The 26,567-nt window shown below is 36.2% G+C and overlaps 1 protein-coding gene across 1 annotated transcript in view; it reads right to left on the bottom strand.

Annotated features, from left to right (window-relative positions):
* Window positions 1-846: 846 nt before the first annotated feature.
* TINAG (tubulointerstitial nephritis antigen) overlaps window positions 847-26,567 on the bottom strand; it is a 38,123-nt gene continuing 12,402 nt past the window's right edge. Inside the window, exons 5-11 of the mRNA XM_056486448.1 lie at window positions 25,379-25,502; window positions 23,598-23,748; window positions 17,998-18,178; window positions 17,502-17,547; window positions 13,050-13,155; window positions 2,418-2,463; window positions 847-1,293 (exon numbers count right to left, since the gene is read on the bottom strand). Coding sequence (XP_056342423.1) covers window positions 1,177-1,293; window positions 2,418-2,463; window positions 13,050-13,155; window positions 17,502-17,547; window positions 17,998-18,178; window positions 23,598-23,748; window positions 25,379-25,502 — 771 coding nt within the window. The 3' untranslated portion in view covers window positions 847-1,176. The remainder of the gene's footprint in view (window positions 1,294-2,417; window positions 2,464-13,049; window positions 13,156-17,501; window positions 17,548-17,997; window positions 18,179-23,597; window positions 23,749-25,378; window positions 25,503-26,567) is intronic.

Genomic DNA, 26,567 nt, shown 5'->3' with positions numbered 1-26,567 from the left:
GATACCTGGAAATTCTTTGTTCACTTATATTTCATGGCAGCTTTTTCCCCCCACTTATTTAATGTGCCGTGTTTTCTGTCAGATATAATTTTATTCCAGTTGGCATTTAGCCTTTGGATTAATTGAATCTGAAAAGGCTAGAAAGTATTTAATTTCTTCTTACGTCAATAGTTTTAATATCAATATTTTAATTAGCAAATTAGCAAAATAGTCCTCAAGCTTGTCAAGATCTGCAGCAATGCTTATAGGAGGGGGTGTGGGTCAAAGCTGCTTCTTCAGACAGAAGTAGCTATGGAAGTTTTAGGAGTTCTAGGTGTCTCACTTGCACTCGTGATCCTGATCACCAATACCAGGAAATGTGCCTGGATTGCAGATATGTCAGTAGAGACAAACAACAGAATGTCTTTTTATCTTTTTCTGTTTGCAACAGGCTTTTGGGAATGTTGGCACGTTCCTGTTCTCAGGTTAAACAGGGAGTGGAAGGCAAGCAGTTCAGGAATTGGTCTAGTCTAGACTGAATTGAGGAGAAATTACATTTTCTTCTTCATTTTATTTCAATTAAAACATTATTAAAATTGTACAGTTTTGATTGTGGTTGCAGGAACAGCAGTCTTTCACTGCAAGCAATTTTTGGATTACACCAAATGCATCGACTTTGTGGGATCTAGAAAAAAATTAATTTCCTGGATGAGATATTGATACATAGGTACAACTTATCTACTTAGTTGTAGGAAATAATTCTTCAGCTGCAGGATCAGAACTACTTACATTTCTTTGGAATTTACTACCCAGTATGACCGTGAGCTGAGACAATTTTGTTTGGAAGAGCACATAATACTTCTGAAATAATTTCTGATTGGAATATTTATTGCAAAGAGATTAATGCCAACAGTGTAATTCCATTTTTTTCAGGCATTTTTCAATCAGGAGGTGACTTCCTGCTCTGTGAGCCATCAAGGTTTTCAGTAGTCCTGGAGATAACATGCTTTTAGACAAAAGGGCTGCTTGTACTAGGTGAGATCTAAGAGTGCTCTAATGCCTACAGTGCATTCCAGGAAGACCTCATAAGGGCTAATAGAAGGGTAACTTATAGAAGACTTTATTATTTCCCCACAAAGACTCAATATACAACAATGGAAAGAATAGATACATCAAGCAGAATATGGTACAGATAAATTATGGCTGTCCTGAAGTAGCTAAAATCAGCTTCTCAATATCACACTCATTTTGTCCACGTAGAATCTTAAAATAACCATTTTCTCCCCAGGATTTTCCCCAGGAATTTGCAGCAATCTAAAAGTAAACAAGGCAGAAAAAAATTACCAGTTTTCATTTTAAAATATTATTTTAAATGCAAGGTGCAAGATGCAAAGTGCAAAATTAATCTCTTTTTGTTAGCTTACTTTTTAAGAAACAAAGTCTCTCAGATTGGGTGCGCTGAGAATTAGCGTGTATTTTTTTCTTATTTCTAGTAATTTGTTCCTTTTCTGGTTTGATCAAAATTCCAGTTCCAAAATTAGGGTTAGTAAAAATGGAATAGCATTTCTACAAGACAGTTTGATAAATTGAAGCAGAAATCATTAAATGGATATTCAGCTCTTTGCTGGTAAAAGTGGTTATTTAAACAATAATGGTCAGAATTCCAATTGCAACTAACCTGTTAAAAATACACCAAAGATAGATTTATATATATATGTATATATAAAGCTGACTTTTAAAAAATTAAGTTTTATTCAAGTAGCTATTGACATATTGAGCAATTTATTTTCTGATGAAGTCTCAGCAGGTTTTAGCTTTGATACCAGTGAAACTACCTACCATAAGCCCTGCCATCAGCTATGTAAACACCAAAGTACCTTCAGATGAATGCAGGAATAATGGGATATGCTGTTAGTCATAATCCAAGTGATAAAATTTGACTTACTCTGAACGGCTTAAAGGAAATATTCTTAGTATGATTGGTTTTAGTTTTGAGGCTTATTCTGATGGCTGGATAACAATTGCCAAGACTGTTTAAATAGAAAATTTGTCTTTTCCAAATATTTGTTAAAATACTATCGATTAATTTTACTAACTTTCATTTGCAGGCATCAAAATGAACTGATTTTTCATAGAAATTTTTAATAACAATTGAAAATTTGGATAAGATTTGAAACAGAAAAGGCAGGGTAGGAAAAAACACAGGTATAGGTGGGATGAAACAGACTTTGAAATTGAGGTAGGTGATGCTTTAGTTTGAGGGTCAGCATGATAAAAGTTGCCAGAGAGGGAATAGAATTATGCAGGACATTTTAAGGTAAAGGAAAAAAATAGATGCAGAGAGCATGAATGAAAGTAAAAAAGTAGATTTCAGATGAGCTGTATTGTTGGGATCTTTTTTCTTCTGCTTCCAAACACTGACCTAAGTATTCACTTACCCAGAACTTCTGGTTCTGTCCATTTTTGTCACGTAATGCTCCCCACCTTTTAGAAAAGAATGGTATTTTCATGACACAAGCAATCAGAAAACAAAAGCTTGTCTTAGGTATTTGTCATAATTGCCAGTATCAGAACAAAGCGTGAGTAAAAAACCCTGATGATTCAAGTGAGGTTACCTGCTGACCTGCTAACCACAAGTCAAATTCCCATTCGTTATTACAAAAGCTTAACACAAGTCTAGTTTTAGTTTTTCATTGCAAAAATCTCTTTTCATTGACAGGATCTCTCTTCTGGAGAGCTTTCCTGCTGAACTGTGTAGGACTATTGAAAATGATGTGAACAATATTTCTTCAACTCAGCTGAAGATTACTATGAACATTTTTGTTAAAAGTCTCCAGAACCTTTACAGAAGTAGCTGGTGAGTTGGGACTGAAAATATTCCTAGCTTTTCTCAGATCACATTGAACTGCTGACAGTCTAATCGTTATTACATGGTGTGTGTCAAGGGGGGGGTGGGTGGTCAATGTTTTTGTCATCTTTGTCATGCTAACTTTTGTGGAAATATCTATGAAATCATACAATAAATTTTCCCCACCTGCCAAGTGATAGGATTTTCATAGGGGATAGCTGTAGCTGAACTCTGATTTTTAGATCTCACTTTATACACAGGGCAGAAGTTCCAACCCAATCACCTGGATGTCTTTCAGTGAGCAAGAGTTGCACTGCACACCTTAGGTAGTTAAGTACATGTGGTTTTTCTGCTGGAGCTTTAAGACCTCTTTCTTGTTTTGAATTTATGCAACAAATGCTTGTCTAGTTACTATTCACAGCTCATGATGGTTCAATGTCCATGAAAGGGCACAAATAAACAGAAAACCAAAGATGCGAACTTTTAGATTGTTTTCCCCAGTGTAAAATTAATCCTGGGATATATCAAATGCAATTGATAGAGTGTTTACTGGTGTATATCCCATAAATACTGCATGTTTGAGCTGTATTTGCAGTGCTCCAGTCATTTTCAAAGGCAGCCAGCAAAAATATGATGATAAACCCCACACTATGGATGGGGAAATAGGGATTTTTCTGTCACCCTTTTATTTGAACAGCAACAGTGGCATCAACTCTCCTTGGTTAACAGTGAACTGTCATTTACATGGAATACCTGCACTTCCAGCCAAAGAAAAAAAAGAAAAGGAAGACAAATTGGTGACTAAGAGAATTGAAGTGTGGATTGTACTTTCAAGCACAAATTGTAGCTACTGATCATAAAATTCAAGGAATCATAAAAATAATGTTTGCCATAATGACCATGGAATGCAGTTTATTTTTTTTAAAAGAGGCCTCATGATGCATTTTCTTTTCATTACCATATGAATGCTCAGAGATTATCAATAATTGCCATTTCTTTGCCAAATATATTTCAGATACAATCTGTCGTGATTATAAATTTAAAAAAAAGTTATAGGCTTTTGAATTGCATATGAAGTTCAGATTTATTTCTTTACTCATGGTTGTTTTACTAAAAGAAATTACATTAGCTGCAATGTGAAAGTCCAACATTTCTCAAAGACAGAGAAAAATTGCCTTGAATTTATATTCATGTATTCCTGCATTTCAAACTACACGTAATTTCTCCCAGTTGCTTGAGCATGATGATGACCAGTTCCCACAGGGTCACATTCCTGTGATAAAATGTTTTTCTAACATCTGTTATTTTCTAAAAGAGTCGACTTCTAGTTTCATACATTGATAGGAATTTATTGATTCTCAGAAATGTTTTTAAGTGAAAGAAGACTTAGAAGCCAAGATAGAGAAGGGCCGTTTTTTAATCCTTGACTATAACATATCCATGAATCTAATTTCCCAGAGTTTGTCTCATCATAGATACATAGGCACTTGACATATGCATTTTATTTACAGTTTAGAAAGAACTGCTTTCTCATTAATCAATGTCTATGGGTATTCATCAAATACTCTAAATAAAAGTATATGAAATTAAAATATAGAGTGCAGCCAGCAGGTCAAGAGAAGTGACTGATTTTTTGGGACTGCCATTCTGTGTTCAGTGCTCAGTCTTGAGCTTCCCCACACAGGAAAGGCATTAACAGGCTGGAACAAGACCAGCAGGAGTCCACTGAGATGTTTGGGGTCTGGAGCACAGGATGTATGAGGAGAGGCTGAGGGAGCTGGCTTTGTTCACCCATCAGGAGAGAGGGCTCAGGGCAGATATATTTGTTGTCTTCTTCTTTGCAAAGGGTGGGTAAAGAGAAGATAGGACAGACTCTCCTGATACAATTTGGTGGTCCCCCCATTGCTCTCCCTCCACATCCCCTACTTGACCTCCAGCAGTAGTGATGGCTGCATCCACTTTACTCTAGATAGCATTCCAGATCATTTTCCATGCAGAGTAGCAGCTCAGAAAAAGTGCTGACTGGTCCCTCAAAATCTTCAAAACCAAAATTAAACAAAAAAAAACAAAAAACCAAAACAAAAAAAACCAAAACAACAACAACAACAACAACAAACCCCTGACCAAACAAAACAAATCAAAACCAACCAACGAACAAAAAAAGCCTAATTCTGAAGGACTTTAAAGAAGTAACTAAACTCCCAGTGGAATTAGTTCCCAAGAGGAATTGACAGAGACCTTAAAGTCAGTTGACACATTCTTGGACCACATCCATTAGAGAACAATATTGCATTTTACTTTTTTTTTTTTTTTTTTTTTTTTTGATTTTTTTTTTTTTTTTTTATTTTTTTAATTTTTTTTTTTTACTGTTCCAGCTTGATATTTACTCCAAATGAATGCCATTTTAAAAGCAAAGAGATGCTGGATCTCATTGGACTTGGACAGACAGGAATTTCTCAGGGTTATTTTTGCAAGGCTTTAGGTCATTATTGTCCCTATCTCTGGTATTTTTAGGAAAACCTTTCAGTGGTATGTCCTGGTTTCAGCTAGAATAGAATTAATTTTTTTCTCAGTAGCTGTTGCAGGACTGTGATTTGGATTTGGAATGAGAGTTGAGAAGATGTTGATAATACACTGATGGTTTGGGTTTTGCTAAGGAATTTTTCTCCTTTTGTCTCATGATCTATCCTCTAGTAAAGAGGAATACAAAATAAACTAGGAAGGATCCTACCTGGGACAGGTGGCCAGAAGTGACCAAAAGGATATTCCACACCACAGAATTCATTCCCAATACATAAGCAGGGGGAAGATCCCCAGAAAAGTGTCCAGTCTGGGTTCAGGAAGGGGGTTCTGGTGTTGGTCAGCAGGTGGTGAGCAATTGCATTGTACAGCACTTCTTTTTCTCTTTTTATTATCACTTGCCATTATTGTTGTATTTTACACTATTTTTGATTATTAAACTGTTCTTATCTTAATCTACAAGTTTTACTTTGATTTTATCCCCCATTCCACTGGGATGTGTGGGGGGAGAGATGGAATTGAGACAATTTCCAGCTGGGCTTAAATCATGACACCATTTCATATCCAAACTTTCAATTTTTATTTTTAAGGAAAAAAAAAAAGAGATTTTAAGAAATCATTAAGAAGGTTTGTCTATCAATTACTGAAAATTACTTTTAAAAGGGAGTTTTCTTCTCTCTGGCAAAGATATTCTGTGATATTCTGTGAGAAACACTCCAAGTAGCTTTTCCAAAAACAGCTATCACAATCTTCAATCAAAAATAACCGTGAATAAAAAAAAGTAATTTCACAAAACCACATTCAGTCCCTCTTCAGGAAAAAAACTAAGCAATGTGTTTCCATTTACTCCAAGGAAAACTGCTCGAAATGACTCTGTAAAAAGAATTTTGTTGCTCTTTCAAATAAAAGGATGAGTACTTGTGGCCCTATATAAAATTATTTTCATAATGTTGTGTCCAATTTTAAATAGTAGAGGCATCTCAGCTGTCCTTTTCAGTAATAACTTTCCCTTGATATTAAATCTGTAGGAGCAGGCCCAGAATACACAACTCTGCCTGACAGGTAAAAAACTAGAATACAGAGCCTTTGAGTCATGTTACAGAGAAGGGAAATTGGTTTTATTTGAACATTTCTTTGTTTGTTTTTCAATAAGCTACACCACTAAATTGAAGGTGGACTTCACAAGAGAAGCATAAAAAAAACCTATGAGGATAAAAGTAAGCTGATAATTAATCATTGAAGAAAATAATAAAAAGTGGGAAATATAACCAAACAATAAAAAGGGTTATCAGCAGTGGCTTAAAAACTGAGGTGTTTTGGCAGATAACAGAAACCATGTTCAAGTGTACTTACACTCACTTTTGTAGGTAAAATGCTCTTAACAGCAAATATAGTGAGGACTTCTGAAGATAATTATAAATAATATCATACAAATTGACTTCTTAAGACTAAAGATATGAACTGAAAACAAATACAGCCTTAAAAATAGAGAGGAATGGCAGATCTTAGATCTTGAGCTAATTTATGAAGATTAGTAGTTATTAGAAGTCAATGCTTTGCATTAACCAAGGATTTAAACTGCTTGCTGGACAGAAATATATGCAGTCCAAAATTTATCTCAGTTTCTTTCCTGGATATGGTTGTGTAACTGTGATCACGCTACCAGAGAAAAAAAAGGTGTAACTATTGTAGGTCATGCCCTATTCTGAATGCTGGCAATTTTATCTACTCAATTAGACAAAAGTTTAATTTTAATCTTGCATTAAAAATAAGAAGGTTAGCCACTGACTAATGTTCACTGCAAGAGAAAGCTGCTTAGGAAGTGGTTGCTGGAATTTTAAATTGTAGTTTTGAATAGACTTTTCAGCATGAGAGGTGAGTCAAATTCAGTCAGTGAGCCAACAGTTAAATCACTCCCACAGATCCCACAGATCTACTGTAAGGAATTGTATGGGTGACAGAATCATGAATTTAACTTCATGAATCATCAGACACTTTATCTTTTCCCCTTGATCTCCTCATGTATTTCTCTTTGCTGTAAAATGTTTTGAGTCTTGCTGTTTAATTTTTAACTATAATACCTGATGTTGATTGTCTGACAATGAAAAAGTAATTATTTTTTCCCCATAAAAGAAAAAGGGAACTCAAGCCCAGGTTTCTGTATTCAAGAACAAAACAGTTTGGGTTATGACTTTTGGTGGTTTAAGATGTTACTTGGTTTTAGTTATTCTGACTGTAAGCTGGAGTGAGGGCAACTAAAGAGAAAAATATAGAGAAAAATAGAGTCTCCAAAGCAAAACCCCAGATGTCATTAACAGTAGTCAAGACTTTGGACTTTGGACTTGGGATAGGTGAATCATTTAATTATGCATTAAATGTTGGAATGCTGTTGCTCTGTCTGGTTTTCTCCTCAACAATAAACCACAAGCTCTTTGCCTCACATACCAACTTTATCTCCATTAGTATGGCTTTTTGTGTTAAACATTCAACCAATGTTTTTTTCAGGGCATAGAAGTTTCAGTTTAGTATTTGGCTAAGCCATTTAATCTGCTGCATTATTCCACTTAAATCTTTCAGTGAACTGACAATTAAAATGAAGGGGAAATGTGTTTCCAGATAATGAACATCTCAGTGTCCTCTTATTAAAGTCTTTTGTCATTCTGAGCTCCTTTCAAGGATTGAAAATATATCTTGTTCATGAAAGATTTTATCAAGGCTTTTAATATTATTTTCTTGTTTCCTTCAAGCCTTAAAGTGATAGTCCATAGATTTAATAGCAGCCAAAGGCCTGGGCTTTTGAGACCTTCCTGGATTTTTCAGTGCCATGGCTTCACCATCTCCAGCTTTTTAGTGAGGTGCGGATCATGTATTGTATCTTGGCATTGATACTAAAGTGATTCTGAAATAAAAGTCTGAGAGATTTGTCTGAACAAACTGCAAACATTCATGATGGAATATTTACTTCACTAACTTTGAAAAGAGATTTGTTTGAACCAGAACCACAGATACTCCATCCAATGTACTTCCTTGACTGAACTGAACTTTCCTTACCAAACAGACTACAGCATTTTATACCAACAAATCCTCCCCAGGTTTTCTTTTCCTATTGCATTTACTTTCCCAGATGGAACTAAGAAAGCCAGAAGACTAGAAAGAAGAGGAAATAAAATTTTAAAAACCCAGCTAACCAACCGACCAAAAAAAAAAAATTAAAAAAAAATTGCATAGAATCTGGTATAGAATAAATATGACAGGTTTGATTGGAAATCCTAGCTTAAATGTACAGATCTGAAAGAAATTTACCAGTAAGCTCATCTTTGATGTGAATTTAGTCTTTTTTAAATTAAGAGACCTTGAGATAAAAATGACAGTTCCATATGTTATTTTTCAGCCATCAGTCTTCTTAAAATAGGAGGGTGCCAATAAAAAAATGAAAATTACCAAACTAATAGTTTGTCCTCCTTAGTCCCATTTGCCATTTGCAGTTTCATTGTGCCTCTTTAACTGACTTTCATTCTGTTGTCATTAAGAGCTGTAATTGTCTATGTATCGATTCACATATGCATGTATGTACATACACACATACATATGCAAGACATTCTGGAAATACCATCTTACCATGAATATAATGTAACAGTCATTTTGGTTTTAAGGGACTTTATGAGGCCATTGCATGTGGGATTTCTCTAATCTAATCTTGAATTTTTCATGTTAGCTATCTAAGTGTGATGTCATCCCATAGATTATTTTATAGTCTTCAAGGAGAAATCAGATCCAACAAAGCAATTCAGCTCACCTTTAGATACTTAAGATAGGGCAGATTAATGTCAATAAAAGATATAGGGAAACTCGCTGAGGCATGGGAATTGAACTTTTCTATGTCAAAACTTAGCTGTTATGTATCCCAGTCTCCATTACTCACTTTTTCTGCTTATTCCCTGACTGGAATACTGACACAGAAACTGCCTGAGAGATCCTGCTCTCTCTAAATATTAGTGAGTGAGTCCATCCTACCTTCAGATTACTGAAAGCCCTATTTCACTAGAGAGACTGTGACCAAACCCAGACACCCTGCTCCCCCAACAGCCTCCACCTGGCTGTTCCACATTTTCCTCTCCTCATTCCATGCTATTCCATCTTTTCAGGTTCTCACCCTGAGCCTGAGGTCACGCAGTGCTTCACTGGAGATAGACTCCCAGTCTTGTCACAGCTGATTTTATAAATAAGCCTTTGAATGATAGAAAATAACTTGCAATTTCACGTTGCAGAGCAAGGGAAGCCAGTCTAAACATTTAAAATCCTTCTGGCCCAATGATCAATTAGGCAGTTTGTATGTGCATTTCTAGCTTTGTACAAATAGCTCTTGCAAGTTTCACCAAAATGTACTCACATCTTATCACTCCATTGCCTTATATGTTGCACAATTCATGGGCAATTTAAGGCATTTTCAAAAATGTTTCTGAGATATTACAAATAGCAGCTTAATATGGTCATTCATTATTATGACTTTTAAAAGTATTGAATCTCTTTTATGGAAGGGATTATAAATAAAAATGAGCCTACAATAAGCATTAAACACAAAACTGTATTTTCTATCCTATCTATCAGCATGTCTCTCTTTTTGTCTCTCCAGGAGCCATATCAGCTAAGCAAAATGCAAATATGCATCAGTATTTTTGTATGAAGTAAAACTATGATGAGATTCCCATGAGTTTTTTTATTGAGGTCAAGCAGTCTAAATTTTCCTTTGCTTCCAAGCTATATGTGAGTGACAAAGAACTTACACCTACAACACATATTTTGTTCATTGAAACAAAGAATTTATATTAAAAAGTGATGGCTTAATCCTGAATACATTAAAATCTATACAAAGAAGTGGTTTAGAGTTCATGATGCAGAATCACATTTTATGGCTGGATTTATGAATGCTAGAAACACCTTAAGGCTCCAAGAGCCTCCAACCTCTCAGGATCTAATTCCATTTTTGCAGTTAAACAGCTCTGAAAATATTTTCATATGACACAATCTTGGAGGCCACAATGTTTGCACATTAGACATTTCAAGGATTGGTAACCCTTTATATTGTTGGACCCGTTGGATACTTCAGCAATATACAAATTAGGTAAATGTTTTATTAAGTCAATGCATTCCCCACATATTAAACACTGAACAAGTCTGAGGTTTACTGTATATCATCTTCAGTTTTCATCTTTTTCCTTCACTTCTTACATCTTTTTTCAGTACATCAGACTACTCATCTTTCCTCCTACTCTGTATTTAACAGTGACTAACACAATCCTGTGTCTCAGTCAAGGCACTCAGATTTTGCTCAGAGTGGCCCCTTGCCTAAGGATTGCTGTCTTTTCTTTGCACAGCCTGTCAGTTCCTATTTAAATCATCATCCACTTGAGCACAGAAATACTGAATCACAGAATATACTGACTTGCAAGAGACCTACAAGGATCATCAAGTCCAACTCCTGGACCTGCACAGGACACCCCAAGAGTCACCCCACGTGCCTGAGAGCTCTGTCCAAACACTCCTTGAGCTCTGTCAGGCTTGGTGCTGTGACACTGCCCTGGGGAGCTGCTCCAGTGCCCAGCCACCCTCTGGGTGAAGAACCTCTTTCTAATATCCACCCTACACCTCCTGTTACAGCTTCAGGCCATTCCCTCAGTCCTGTCAGTGTCAGCACAGAGCAGAGATCAGGGTCTGCCCCTCCTCTTCCCCTCACAAGAAGCTGTGACTGCAGTGAGGTCTCCCCTCAGTCTCCTCCAGGCTGAACAGACCAAGTGCCCTCAGCTGCTCCTCATGCAGCTTCTCCTCAAGGCCCTTAACCAACTTTGTTGCCCTCCTTGGGACATTCTCTAATAGTTTAATATATCTTGCTTATAATGCAGTGTCCAAACTGTCCCCAGCTCAGAGCAGAGCAGGACAATCCCTCCCTTGCCTGGCTGGTGATGCTGTGCCTGATGCCCCCAGGACAGGGTTGGCTCTCCTGGATGCCAGGGCACTGCTGATTTATATTCAACTTTCAATTAGCCAGGATCCCCAGGTCCCTTTCTGTGGCACTGCTTACCAGCATCTCATTCCCCAGTCTGTCCATACATCCAGGGTTGCCCTGAATAGGGTGCAGAATCTGGGACTTTCCCTTTGTTGAACTTCCTATGGTTGGTATGCATGGTTGGCACGTTAGTTATCTCCTCCACCCTCCCTCCTCAGCCATCTCTTTATTCCCTGGCACCATTCTTGCATAATCACTCATCTGGGTAGGTTATTCTGCACAAATGTGGAGCAGCTTGTCTCAGGGAATAGTGGTTATCACCCTGTGCTTGCACCAAGGATATTTCACAACCATCCCAACAGCTGAACTCACAGCCTCGCAGCAGCTTATGCCAGAGCTAAAGTATTTAAATTGCACTGCAAATTTTACTGTCTAATGTTATTGGTTTCCCACTGCTTAAATATACACACAAAACCAACACATACCATCTGTCCTCCATAAACATCTTTTCCTAATTCAGTGCTTCATTTTTCTACACTAAAGTCCAGTGTCTTTTTTTCATTGCTTCACAATATTCTCTATAATGATAAATTGGGAGTTTTTCCTCTATTAGCCTGAGTTAATACTTTTTGCAGCAGTATCAAATATGGTCTTACATAACCCTTCTGCTTCTCTTTGTTTCTAAGCCACTATCAAGCACACTTTTGTAATCCGTAGCCAGCAGTTTCCACAACCATAGGCACTCCCATGCCCTTCATGAAGATGTCTTCACTAAGATCACAAGCATAAAATGCACCTTATTTTGAAATGTTATGTTCCTGAAGTAGTTGTTGAAAATATCCTCAGTAACCTTCATAACACACATTGAATCATTATTTATATGATATTCTAGACCACCAATAAAATATTTGCTTGAGATTCTACAGTCATTTTTCTGTGTATTAAATCCCTGATTTAATAAATTCACCCTCACATATTCCCTCCATGGCAAAAAATAGAGTCTTGTGGTTTGTTCAGTAATTCAAGTATATGCATTATTAGATACTTGTCTTCTTAACATAGTGGCCCTGGTCTGCATTTGAGAGGAAATCCACTAGTCTACTACACATATGCTTCTGAAGCAGTTTCCCAAATAAATCATCAGCATCTCAGCAGCAGCTGGTTTCTATTCAGGGCACAGAGAGCCCAGACTTCTGTGCTAGTAAGCTATGCCATTTAAGTGGGAGGTCACTGTCAATCTTTATGTTTCTATTTGCATTCTGTTTGGTGGCATATTTGAAGAAAATTATATCAACTTTGTTCACAACTTGATGAATACTAGTAATATTTGTGAATGCCCATCCGAGTATTTTTATATGTTGTGCATATATATAGATAGATAGATATAGATATAGATATATTTATGTGTGTGTGTGTGGTTAACTATGTTTATATGGGGTTTAATGGCTTATTCTGTAAACATTATATATGAATTTTTTTAACAAATGCAAGAGTAGATTAAAAGGTGATGGGTCTACACATCTCTTCAATACTCTCTAAAATTCATAGACGAGGCAAAAATGAAACATCCATCTTATGTTGGGAGCTAGCAGTGTTCCACCTGTGACAATCAAATCTTTGGGTTCCAAAGGGGTCATTGACATTTTATTACACTCGTGACTGGCAGAGAAAAAGGGTAAAAGAATGTGCTTTACTCACCCAAGGAGTTTGACTGAATGAGTTTTCCATTTAGAGCCTGCTTGCTGGGAGTGTCGATATATTCCCTCTTTGTAAAGGAAAAAATCTTCATACACTTTCATTATAGCTGGAAAACAATAGGAAAAATCACCACAGTCAGCAAACATTACTTCTATTATTTGTTGCTCCTTGCATTTTACCAGTAAAATTCTTGTTGTGTGTTGGACTGCATCAAGTGTACTCTGTAATTCCACTAAAAGCATCAATTTCTCAGAAGTGCCCTGCTGTGAGTGAACCAATAGAAATACTTCAAAAGAGTTCTCTCTAAGGTCTCTTACCAAGTTTGTTGGTTTTCCTTGTCATGGAAACTCCCTGTCATTGCCTTCTTCCAAAGCAGTAAGAAGAAACACAAATTTTGAAATCTAATTCAATAACATTAATCTCCACAAGGTTCATATATAAACTACTCAGTTCTGACTATCATCTGCATATCCAAGAAAAGTATTTAACAAAAAATGTATTTCCTGTGTAATATGGTGGAGTGACATGCCTTTTTCTGAAACTTAAAATTCATCAAATACACAGCAATCTGCTTAAAGAAGATTGGATTGTTTATATATGTATAAACTGTGACCAAAAAAAAAAGTGTGGAAAAAATTATCCCTCTTTTTCATAAAAATGTAGGGTGAAAGAGCTGATGAACAGAAAATTTTGAACAAGATAATGAAGATTACAAGTTGCATTTCATGCCTATTTAGTATTTCTAAAGAACATCATTCATTTGTTTATTAAGAAAATAGTTCTTGGTTTCTTTTCCACATACAGTACCTTAGTACCATTTTCTTTATGGTGGGCTACCAGATTCAGAGAAATGAAAATACTTTTCAGGTCTACATTACCTTTAGATTCCAGTGAATTAGAAGCATTAAATATGAGCTTCATTCCATCTTATTTTTAGCTTATGAATTTAACTGCCACACACCTTGGAACATGAGAATCAGTGAAATCCAATTTTCTAAAGCCTTGAACCTTGCTAACCATTTTTTATGTGGTTGGATCATTTATAACATGTGCTGGTATAGATCTGCAGTATCCAGTAAGTTGAGCTCATCCTGCCATTTTTTTCTGTCTGGCATACTTACAAATCTGTTTTTCTTAAGTGAGTATTTTCATAAACTTGAAGGAAATTAACTATCTTTACAACAACCTCTATCATATTTTATATGATTGAGCAAAAAATTTTAGGGGATGAGGGAGAACTCCAAAAACATGGTGAGATTAGGTCATTTGCCTTGCCACGGACAAGCCTGATATTGCACCCTTCCCCATCACATCTTGGTTGAAGCTCTGCCTATAAGACCCACTGTTCCTGAGCAAAGACTCCCTTCCTCTCTGAGAAAGGTGAGTCCCATCATTCCATTGTCAAAAACCCCCAACATTTTAGCTGTGACACCAGCTGTGGAGCCGTGTATTAATAGACCCAGCCCATCTGTTCCTTCCAGTGTTGCTGCCTTCAACTGCACAGAGGAGAATATAACTTGTGTCTCAAATGAGACACATTCTTGTCAGTGGAGAGATATCATACCTAATTTTTTCCATTGAAATGAAGTAGAAATTTTTGAAGTGTATTTCCAGAATAACTTTAGATTATATGATATAATTTTATCCATGATTATATATTATATATACCTTGCACAGACCTGCGTGTGTGTATACATTCATTTGCATATGTGTGTAAATATATATACCTATGTATATGCAAAACCTTGCAATCAGGAGCTAAATAATGGTATCATCTCTGGAGTTAGATTGATCTGGGTGCATGAAGTATAGGGTGGACAAAGATGATGATAATTCTAGATCTAGCACTGAAATATTTTCATTCATTCAGTGACTTTGTCCTAATACGGACTGTGACATGGACAGGACAAGGTGATCATCTAATTTTGTTCCCTCTCACACAGGAGAGAGTTTGCATTTCCCAAACTGAATGGATTAACAATTAATGAATCAGAAAAGGCAGCAATTTTCATAAGGTTGACTATAGTTCATGCATGAGCTACTTCAGTCATGCTGAGCTTGTCAGATCATGCTTATCGATGCAGCAGATTAAAAGATGGATTCCACCATGGATTCCCCTGCACAAAATTCTTAAATAGGAATTTTGGTCTCTTTTTAATCATACAAAGACACAAGAAATTAAAACTAGTTGCTACAAAAGAAAACAGTTTAGCTCTATACCTTAATATAGCCAAGTGCTTTCTACAGATCATTTTCTTGTGTTAGCAAATATAGAAATTTTTCCCAAGATCAAAACTGAAACTGTAAGTTTTGTGGGGTCAAAGCTCTGATGAATTGCCAACAATGTGTGAGCCTTTCTTTTAATCAAGACTGACTAATGTGTCAGAGAGGATAATTTCCTACATCAGCATTATAACCATCAGAGTATTTCCTGAAATCCATAAAAAAAAGTTGAGTGGGCAATATTATATTGTCCATCTGAATGTTTTCAAAGTAATGGTGAAATTGCATTATGTTTACTTGAAAATGGATTTCTTAAAAAAATATAATATTTCTTCTTTGAATCCAAAAATGCTAATTGCTCCATTTCTGTACCATGTAAGACAATGAAGTAGGTCAGAGAAAAATTGTCATTCTAACTTGAAAGTTGTATGACAAAATTTTCAATTACATTCCTAAACCTACTGCTTCACAGTAGTTAAAAAAATATTTTTTTCTTAAAAAAATATTTTTTCTTAACTTTGAATATGTCCAAAAATCAAAGTCCATTCATCATCATGATCTTGAAAGGATCTTGAATTCCCAGCTATTAAACATTACTTGGTACATTAGATAAGACTGTCCCTAAGCACTCTGTAAGTTCTTCAGGAATGACAAGTGAGTGAATAATGGAAAACCTCCTTCAGTATTTGAAGATCATTTGCAGAAAAAGTATGACATGATTTTAAAATTAGACTTTTGCCCTGGTTGCATTTGTAATATGGGAAGATAGAAGAAAGGATCAGTGACAAATTACAGAGTCATAACTGTGATTCATTTAAAACTCCTATTATAGCCAAAAGAAAAAACAGCAAGTGATTTCACTCAGTGATGCATACTCTCAGTTATATGCCATTATGTAGATCTTGATTTTTCTACAAACAGCATTACCTTAAGCTGATACACAAAGAGCATTAAAATTAAAAAAAAAAAAAAAAAGGAATTGTTGAGTGGCTAAATCCTAACAAATGGCTGAATATTGATTATTTAATGTGCAATATTTAGTACTAGCAGATTAAGACAGCAAAATGTGTGAAAATACAGACTATGAATGCAATATTTGAGGCCTGAAACTGTCTTGAGGATCCTAATTTTTATCATTTTCTAAAAACAGCAGAAATTACTGTCTTCGCATCTACATCAAATGCAGTGTGGGAAATAATATTTTCCTTGAGCAAACAAACTTGGACAGAAAAAAAAAAAGATGGTGTTAAGTCTGAACTTCAGATTAATTGCAGCTGCCCACATAAAGAGCTCTAAAAAGTAATTTCAACTCCATGATGCACCAAAATGAATTCTATCTAACAATCAAAGCCATTTGAATAATAAATTGAAGATTATGCTAATTCCTTATATAATTAAAGGCAGTAGAAATGCAGAAGTCCCCTGAAGTAAAATTCTTTGGTTTTGCATTAGCCAGCCATCCAAGAGATCCTGCACTATGACCTTTCTCCATCATCCCAAGCCCCACATCCATCAATCTCTCTAGTTACACTGGCCTGGGCTGTGAGCAGGAACCTGCATTTTCAGCTGCTGCCAGCACCATTCATGCCTACAGACAGTATCCAAGGTTAAAAAAATATAAATTTGCAGTTCCCCACTCAGTGCTGAAGTGTCTTTATTTCTGACCTCTGAGAGGTCAGGGATCTTCATTGCAGAGTTCAGCAGAAAAATTCAAAATTGATAGGCATCAACAAGAGCATTTGGGCTCTGAAATGAGAAATTCTGGGGTATTTCAGTACTGAATGATTTGTGGGAAGGCTCATATAGTTCAGTATTGCCTTCAGAGGAGAGCAGGTCTGGTGGGCTGGCCTTAGCCAGTGAGGGAATCAACCCCAGCCCTACAGAACAGAGTTTGGCCAACATTTAATTCCACCTGCACAGCCACAGATTGCTCTTTCACCAGTGACCAAAGAACTGCCATGAGAAAAGGACACAGATTTGCTGCACACAGATTTTGCACAAATTTTCAACGTGTCCAGCTCAAGGTCAGTTTACTCTTTATAGGCTCTGATGCAGTCAAGCTGCCTTTAGGGCCACTGTTTACCCATCAAATATCCCTGCATGAACTACAGTGCATATGACCAGTTTCTTCACTCTGGCACATAATTTGCATTTTCTAATATTTTGATACAAGGTAATTGCATAGTCTAATTATTTCAATAATGTTGTTATCCTTTAAACTTACCATACCTTGCACTGGTCCTCTATTCTTGATTTCTTCCATTATATCAGTTTCCTGAGAGGAGGTGAAAGCAGCAAGAGAGGGAGCAAGGGAAGATAACACTCATTAAATAAAATTAAACCTCATACTAATTTATCATTGTGTGCACATACATATAGTATAAATATACCTTTGTACTTGTATTTCTGCTGGAGAATATTTGGTTTACCAAATTAACATAACCTTCAGAAACATGTTTAAGAAGACCAATTACACTGTAATGACTGCATACCTTCTTTTCTATCTCTAATTTCTATGGGACCACAAAGAATCGCCTTTAAAGATATAATGTACAACTGAAAAACTTCCTTAGGAAACTTTTCTTAGGAAAATTCAAGGACAAAATAAAGGAAAATTTACAGCTCTAGTCTTGAGGTTAAGTGAACATATTTTGATAGGCCTGATAATATTCAAACCCCAAAGGAGTAAAACTGTTGAGAGAACAGATGAATGCCATGAACTTACTTTTGAGGACACCCTGTAGTGAGAGGCACACCGGTATAACCGATTGGATTTCTCATAAGCATTGGGACATGGCCCATTTGTATGGTTTTTTCCTGATTCACTTGACACATAACACTGACTTTCAGCTGCTGGCCCCAGGTGTTTGTTCCAAAATGATGGATAACAAGCATATGATACAACCCTGTTCAGGTATTTAAAAAAAAAAAAAGTTGTCAAGAAGCTTGCATAAACATTTTTGCCATTTTACTTCAAGCTTTTAATTATTTTGCAGCTGTTGTATTTCAAGTAATATTCTTCAGAAATGTGAATCTTCAACTGGCACATCTTCTGGATGGCATTTTCTTCAATTGATATACGTGATATTTATGATTAATTTTCATTACAATAGTCCTCTCCCTACCCTTCTCCAAAGAGAGGTAGGGTAAAAAATGCATTTAGCACTTGTCACCTGGTACATTCATCTCATCAGTGATGCATGAAAGTTCATGCTGAAAAAAATCAATAAATTACCAATGTTGTCAATGGGCTTCATTTATCAAAAATGGCTTGTGAAAAGGAACACGTGGAATATTGTGAGAAATTTTTGAAATATACACATTTCTGCATTAATGCCATGCAGGCCTATGAGAGGATTTCTTTTACAGGGCATAAGTAAATAATTTGCTGAAGCAGAATACTTTAAAATAGTCAGTCCTAAAAAAGCATTTGTATTTAAGTAGCTCATCAATTATACTGGACTTTCTGAACCTGAGGGACTGGAAACTATGTTTCTACACAATGTGGGATATAACTGTGCTTGGCTGTGTATACTTAGCTGTCAGGAGTTTTACAAGATAAGCCCATATATGCTCCAGCTGTTTTGAATAAGGCATGGCATTTACCATTAGCATTTGGTGATAGAAAACCTGAGAATGTCTTTTCCTTTCTGCCCAAAGTAGACATACACACAGTAGCACACTGGAGCTGCATGGTAATCCAGATAAGATCTCTCACTCTGAACTAAGAGCCACATTTGAATCTTTTCACCAGCCACAATTTCTGCAGCCTTGATGAACACAACTGAACAGCTTTCTGCTGAATCGTGATTTTATATGTGCTAAAGCATTGGCACAACAGTAAACAGGGAGAAGACCCTTCTAGAAGAGTCACAGAAGAAAAATAGAAATAGGTATGAATATGTTTATATGCACAAATATAGATACATATATACAAAAAAAATGTTAGAAGCAATCAGGATCCAGGGTCAATTAGGAAAACTCTGTAGTGTGTTCATACATTTTTGACAGAATTCATTTGAAGTCACATTTGTGTATTCAATTTAATGAAAATTCTTGTGCATTTATTGCATTTATATGATTGAATTGTGAGATAAGAAAATAATCCTAAACATTAGACTATGGTATTTGCAAGCTGGCTAACAACAATATCATCTTCCTCATACCCTGCAACTGCCAAAAGCCCAAGGTACAAATCAGATTAAGCCCTATTGTGATTAGAAGCACTATTTACATTCATGTCTAACTTTTATACTACCTGAAAGTGAAGTGTTTCTTCCTCATTCTTGATGAATATAAACTTTTTGTTTTCCTTATTAGTTAAAATAGATGCTTTCAAAGAACACTTATTTCTTCCAAATTATGACTAGTAACTGAAATATTTAAAACTAATTATAATTAGTAATAGAATACATATTTATTCTTTAATTAATGGAGGAAGACAAAGTGATATTTTTAGCTTCACTTACTGCACTGTTAATTAATTGAGTCTTCAGTGATGCTGAAAAGCCAGGTCTCAGCGCTGGCCTAGCTTCATTGATCTTTATGGAAATCTTTTCCTGACTTCATTGGGGATAGTTTAGGTCAGCACTTGATTTTTCTGAACATCTATCAAAAATCTGAGCTAAGCACACTCCAGAAATCAAAACAGCAGAAACTTTAAACAGCACTGAATGCCTGCTGTGATAATTTACAAGGCCCTGCAGAAAATCAATGTGTTTTCTCCCTATTGCAGGGTATGGAGATAATGAAACAATGATTGCAATATAACAGTTCCTAAAAATAAGTCACCTGAAGGTGTGAGGAAGCAAGGACTTTTTGACAGGGCTCATTCAAAAGACACTTCTGACTTGTATGCCATAAATTTCCAATTTTCTTTCATTGTCACAGGTAAAAGGTTATGGATTATGGGGTTTAACTACAACACTGATTAAATTATGGGTCTAGTGAATCAAATCAGGTTTGGATTTTTTTATTGCTGTTCTTGATATTATTTTCTCTTGGCTACTGTCAGACACTTGACACTAGATGAGCTCTTGCTCAGACCCAGAAGTGCTGTTCTTGTGTTCTTCCAGTATCTGTTCTAAAGATATTTGGATATTTACCTTAATGTGTTTATTTGTGTCTGGAAATGTGGGAATTGGTTTTGAAATATCATTTGAACTTGAGGAAATAAAAGCAGAATTTAGAAATGTTTATAAAAAATAGGTAAGTAGAGATACTTTCATATGTGTGGTACTTTGATGACAAATCAATGATCAGGGATAAAAATGGGTAGCAAGCAGGAGTCTGCCACAGCACAGTGATGTTGTACAGGCTGGAGCTAGCTCCATGGCAACATAAAAAGCATAATAAATGACTAAGAAAGCAATCCTGTACTGCTGAGATTTGTTGGAGATTTAGATAGCTTCCAAAAATTCATTATAGTTTTCACAATTGCCCTTCAGATTCTTTACTGAGGTGATCAGTTGCAAGAGGCTGGTGAATAACATGAGGGTGAGCAATAAGCAAGTACTTGGGAGTGTGGAGGTGAAAAGACAGCTCTAAGAGGTGCTGTGTGAGCTGAGGTGCTGTGGCTCACGCTGGGTTTCCAGGCTCACATCAGTCAGAAATCCTGCTCAGCACACCACTGTCACACTGCTGCTCAGTCAGGTCAAACAATGTTATTGCATTCACACCAGAGCAAGCTCCTGCAAGGGAACAGCTGGGTTGATAATAAAGTGCCTCATAGAGCTGCAGCCTGCCTTGCTTTTCTTTTAAAAATAAGCTATCTCTTTTATACTTAAATTGCTTCTGCAAAACAGGCCATGTCAGTAACCACAGTGCTAAAGTCAAAATAATACTACACTCTGGTATAGGAAGAATTGTATTAATATGGTAGTTGTGCCTGCACAGGGATAACAGTCAGAATAGAAAACTAGGGGATTGTCCTATCACTGCATTCTTTGCAGCTTTTCCTCTAAAAATAACATGCTGCAACTGTTGTGGAGATAATGCTCATAAAAATTATTCTTGCTTCTCTTATCTACACCAGCAATTCTTGTGCTCCTTTTTTTAACAGTCAAGAAAATACTCCAGAGAGAAAGAAAGAGTTGCAATTACTCTCCCTAAAACACGAGCTACTCAATAAAATGAGACTGTTCTTCTAGTTACAGAAAAGTATTGCAGTTAAAAAGTACTTTCAATTAAAATGTCAGGTTATAACTTTCATTTCTTCATAAATGAAGCCCTTAGCTCCCAAGGTACTCAGAGACCTTTGCTGGGTAGAATCACTCAGCTGAAGGATCTCCTGCTAAAAACCTAAATGAAAGCTGGTTTAGTGTTAAAACTCTGAGAGAAAAAGAGGAGCACTCCAAGTAAATACTCCCCATAACAATACAAAATCTTTGTCATGTCAGAAATGGTTTGATACACTTGCAGAAACTTGCAGAAAAGTTTGATAGTTTGCAGTTATCACTTGTATAGTGTGACAGGGCTTCTTCTGGATCCCCAGAGTGCCATGTCAACTGTAACACATCACATCTGACATTCTTTTGCTCTTGACATGGCTGTTTCCTTTGTTTGTTTTATAAATAAAATTAAAAGTTGACAGAGAGAACACCTGAGATGTCTCTGTCTGTCAGTTTCAGAGGTATCAGAGTAAGGGATGAAATTGTATGAAAGCAAGACAGGAAATAGATTCTGGTATGGAACAGAAAGGACAAAAAATTCCTGGTAATGTGAGAAACAGCAGGATTTAATTATATGCTATGTAAAATGCAGTTATTGAAATTCTCCTGGAAGTAATTTCCAGGCATACAAACTTCTAGGAGTTGACTGAAAGCAGGATGTGTGGATTTACCATGATAATGATGATATGATGAGACAGTCTGACCACGATGGAATGTCTGGCTCCATAGAGAATAAGGAAAGCAGTACCTATAATTTGCCCTGTCTTTAGTGACATTTTCAGCACAGGTTTATGTGGTGTTCCTCTAGCTTATTGGATTAGGTAAATTGCTAACAAGGTCAGTTGTGAACTGGAATGTTGAAAGGTTGACAGGTCAAAGTAACTGGTGTCTGTTTATTAATGACATTTCCCAGAAGACAACACAAAAGCATCACTTTTGCATCTCTATTAACAATCTGGTTAGATTGATAACCCAGATGTAAGATACCAGAGCAAGTTTGTGGAGGATGTAAAATTTTAGGGAGTGATTAGTATGCATGGCTGCTGTTCAAAGCAGCATTAATAGGCTGAAGAAATGAGCCTGACAGAAATATCCTGAATTTCAACAAAGACAGATGGCAAATCCTACCTCTGAGCCAGAACTGCCCAGGCACTGGCAGGGTACTGCCAGTGTAGAAAGTCATTTCACAAAGAAGGACATGAGGTCCTGAGAATCAGAAAGTAGACTGTAAGTGAGCAGTGAGCCCTCTTGCAAGTGTGGTCAGTCAATACTGGGCTGTGTTACCAAGAACATAACCAAAACATTGTGAAAAATTAATATTCCCCTCATATTACTACTTGGCAGATGGGGCTGTATTTTCCACTTATGTGTTCCCTGGGAAAGACACTGACACACTGAGCAAGTCCAGTGGAAGGCTCTTGGGGGCCTGGAGCTGAGGCAGTTGGACTTGTTCAGTTTAGAGAAGAGAAAGCCAAAAGAGAATATAATTCCTGACTTCATCTACATAAGGAGAGGTACAGAGGAGACAGAAAAAACCTCTTGGAGATGCACTGTGAAAAGCTGGAAGATAACAGTCAAGTCCTACCAAGGGAAATGCTGATGTAGGAAAAAATCTTTGACCATAAGCCAAACAAACTGACCTGCTGCAAGAGAGGTTTTGGGACCTCCATCCTTGAAGGTACTCAAAATGTGTCCAGGGACATGGCCTAAATTTCAAAGTCATGCTTTGAGCAGAATGTAGAACCAGGTCACCTCCAAAGTTCCAACCAAAATAATTTTGTGATTCCATAAATGATTATATCCCATTTTAAAGTTTCTAGCTGTTGTTCTAGCTGAATTTGATAGCTCTTAACCCTGCCTAATCTGATTTGAAGGAAGAAGGATCTAGGTACAGTCCTTAATAGAGTGTTGCACTCTGGAACAACCTTGGGATGAGATGATTACAAGTTGCTTTATAGAGAAAAGATGTTTGATTCTTTTTGAAGATTCACGATGTTGTCTCATGCAACTGGCTGCTTACTCAAGGTTGTTTCAAAAGAAGAGCCTGTATCCCAAGCAGCACAAAAGTTCTAAGAACATTTACAGTATTGTCTTATTGCAACTTAAGCAACTGGTTCAATTTGAAATAACCTGAACAGCCAGATAAAATATTTACCCATGTGTTTTCAGATATCTCCAGGCACCATCAATACTTCCACCATTACATCCATGTTGATTCCTGGTATCACAAGAGATCAGGTTCTGAGCAGAAAGGTTGTCTGTGATCTGACCCTTTGAATGAATTGCTATTCTATCTGCTGCAACACCTGTTTGAAAATAAATTTTCTGTTGTCAAAAACAAATAATTACTTACAACTTGATGTGATCTGTCCAGACTTTTGTGAGAGAGGACTGTGAAACTGCAAAGCATCATGAGCAACTTTGCTGTTATATGAAAAATTCCTAGATGTACTGGCTATTATAAAATCCCAAATATCTAAACGTCAGATGAGACATTTGCATAATTGTCTCTACCATGTTTGTGAATTCATATTCACATCTGGTTGTCTTCAGCAGAAGAAACAGATACTTCCCAACTTTCTGCAGCTGAATCTCCAAATCTCTTGGCTTTCTTTTCTACCTTTCTTTCCTTCATGTGAGGGGAAAAAAAAAAGAATAGCCCTGTGAAGAAGAAAATTCAAGACTAAAAGTATATATTGTTTTTATTACAAAGAATATTTGGACATGTTCATATTGAAGTGTAAATGTAAGCAACTTTGTACCTCCTTCCTTTGTTACTCAAAATTATTCCTCAGGCACAGATATCTTCTCTGAATCCAATCAGATAATCACAATTTTTAGTAGTTATATATTTATGAACTGATTTAAAGGCAGACTAAGTTAACTAAGTTGTGGGTGAAACTTTCTTTATCAAATGGCAATGAAACAACCATTAAGCCTCACTGCCAGTCATTACCAGTGATTAAATTGTATTTGTAGTGCTTTCAGCCCCACATTTTTGAATTTTAAAATAAGTTGTTTAAAAATCTCTTGAAATCTAAGTCCCCATCAAAATCAACACTAACTTTGGTGAACTCTGAGGAAGACTTCAGTAGACAAAGTTTGCTGATGTCAGGTGACAACTGTATTTTGTGCTTTTGAGAGGTGTCCCATGATAATGAATTTATTTTCATAGGTATAAAAGCCTTTTATTGTAAAGTTTTGGAATACTAACAGAAATTATTCATGATAAGAAAAAATTATAGTGCTTGTCTCTTCGTTGTGCAACAATTAATCTTGAAAATTCAGACTGAAAATGTTAAACAACATTATGGTTGTTTAATATGTTTAACATATTAAACACACGTTCAACAACAACTGTTAAATAACATATGAAGGCATCTCACAATACATTGCTTTGAAAATAATTATGTGAATTAAAATTAAAAGTTTTGTTTATGGAAAAGAAAAATTGGACACGATATCTGCAAAGTCTTTCCCTCAGTGATCTCTGTTCATCTCTGCAGTAATCTGTCAAAAGAGCTCTTGGTTCTCTCTTTTTAAAACTGCAGTGAATAAGATAGATCAGAAAAAGAGGATGTTCAGTCTGCTTTTTCAGGGAGCTGAGATTTGCTGCCTAAATGCTTCTTTCCTTCTCTTACTGCTGTGATTTAAAGAAGCAGTTGCAGAAACCTGCACCCACTGACCAAATTAAGCAATGAAGATTGATTGCATGCTTATGTTACACAATTTTATGAAAAGCAAAATGCTGCAGCTTAGATTGACACTTAAAGATTTTGGGACAATATAGAGGGAAAGTTGTAGCAATTTTAAATGTTCCTATTTGGTAATAAAAGGTGAAAAGTGAGCTGGTATGATTTTGCTACTAACCACTATGATTTTCATCACACATCTAACATCACTGATACTATCAAAGGGAGTAAAAAGAAATATTACTTGCGGTTGAAAAAGCCCAGGATGCTCCACAGTTCCGCTGATCCAAAGGATCATGAATCCACTCAGGCCACTCATAAATGGCTGAAAAAATTGCAGGAAACTTTTCTTCTGGAAGTGATTTTCCCTAGAACAAAATGTAGATCTTTATATGCTTAATTTCCTATTTTTATCATAAATTTTACTGTCTTTCTGATCGTAAAATTCTTGATTTCTAGACTGAGGAAACCTAAAGTGTTGGCCCGTGTGACTTCCCAAGCAACCCAGTGGTGGTTTCCCCATGGCTGGGTGCTGCAGATCCCTGAGAGCAGGAGGGTTCTGCTTCAGGACTACCAACCTGAATAACCAGACCAGTTCCACTCTGATTTTTATCGCAAACAATAATTCCTTATGAAATTTGCTAAGTATGACCCAGCTGGAAATTTTGGAAAGAAAAGCCCTCTGCTAAAAATAGCAGTGAAGTTAAATACCTGTTAACCTGTTCTCCCAGACACACGGATGTAGGTAGGAAATTTTAGTGACTGTGAGAGAGGAATCAATACAGTGTATCATTGATTTGTCTTGTACATACACAAAGGTTATTCAATCTGAAGCAATTATTCCCTTTCCAGAATAAAATCAGTGATTTTTCTTCTGCTTTTAAATCTGATAGTGAATTCATGAAAATACATGGTCTGCTCACTAAAGCAATTTGCCAGCCATTTCTGGCACTTTCATCCCTCAGCCTTAATTTATGTCCTCCTCCAAAGTCCTCCAAGCTTTGAACAAATATTTGCATATTCAACAGCCATCTGGTACAACTGATAATAATCTGCTATGTGTTCAACATATCAAAATCATTGACCCTTTTTTTTTTTACTGTTGATCTTCATGGAATGATGGATCATGCTGCACAAGGAAATAAGAATGGCCACAGAGAATTGCCGTATTAGGCCAGGCAATCAATCTGTTTCAAAAAAAAAGTTTGATAACCTCTGTTCCAGAAGGAAATACAATATATGAAATAAGATAATCTGTTCCTAAGAAAAATACTCACTGATGCATCTTTCTCATAAGCAGTCTGAAATTATGAAGCACAGTGGCTTCTCTCCTGTTTAAATTCCTTTATTTTACTTCAATTTACTTATCTTCTAATTCTTGGTATCCCTGCTAAAACATTTTTCTATTGTTTATATGATTTATGATAATAAAA

Source organism: Oenanthe melanoleuca, chromosome 3, assembly GCF_029582105.1.
Source record: "Oenanthe melanoleuca isolate GR-GAL-2019-014 chromosome 3, OMel1.0, whole genome shotgun sequence".
In the NCBI taxonomy this organism is placed as follows: domain Eukaryota; kingdom Metazoa; phylum Chordata; class Aves; order Passeriformes; family Muscicapidae; genus Oenanthe; species Oenanthe melanoleuca.
Note: the sequence above shows the minus strand (reverse complement) of the source record. Positions and strands in the feature narration are given on the sequence as shown.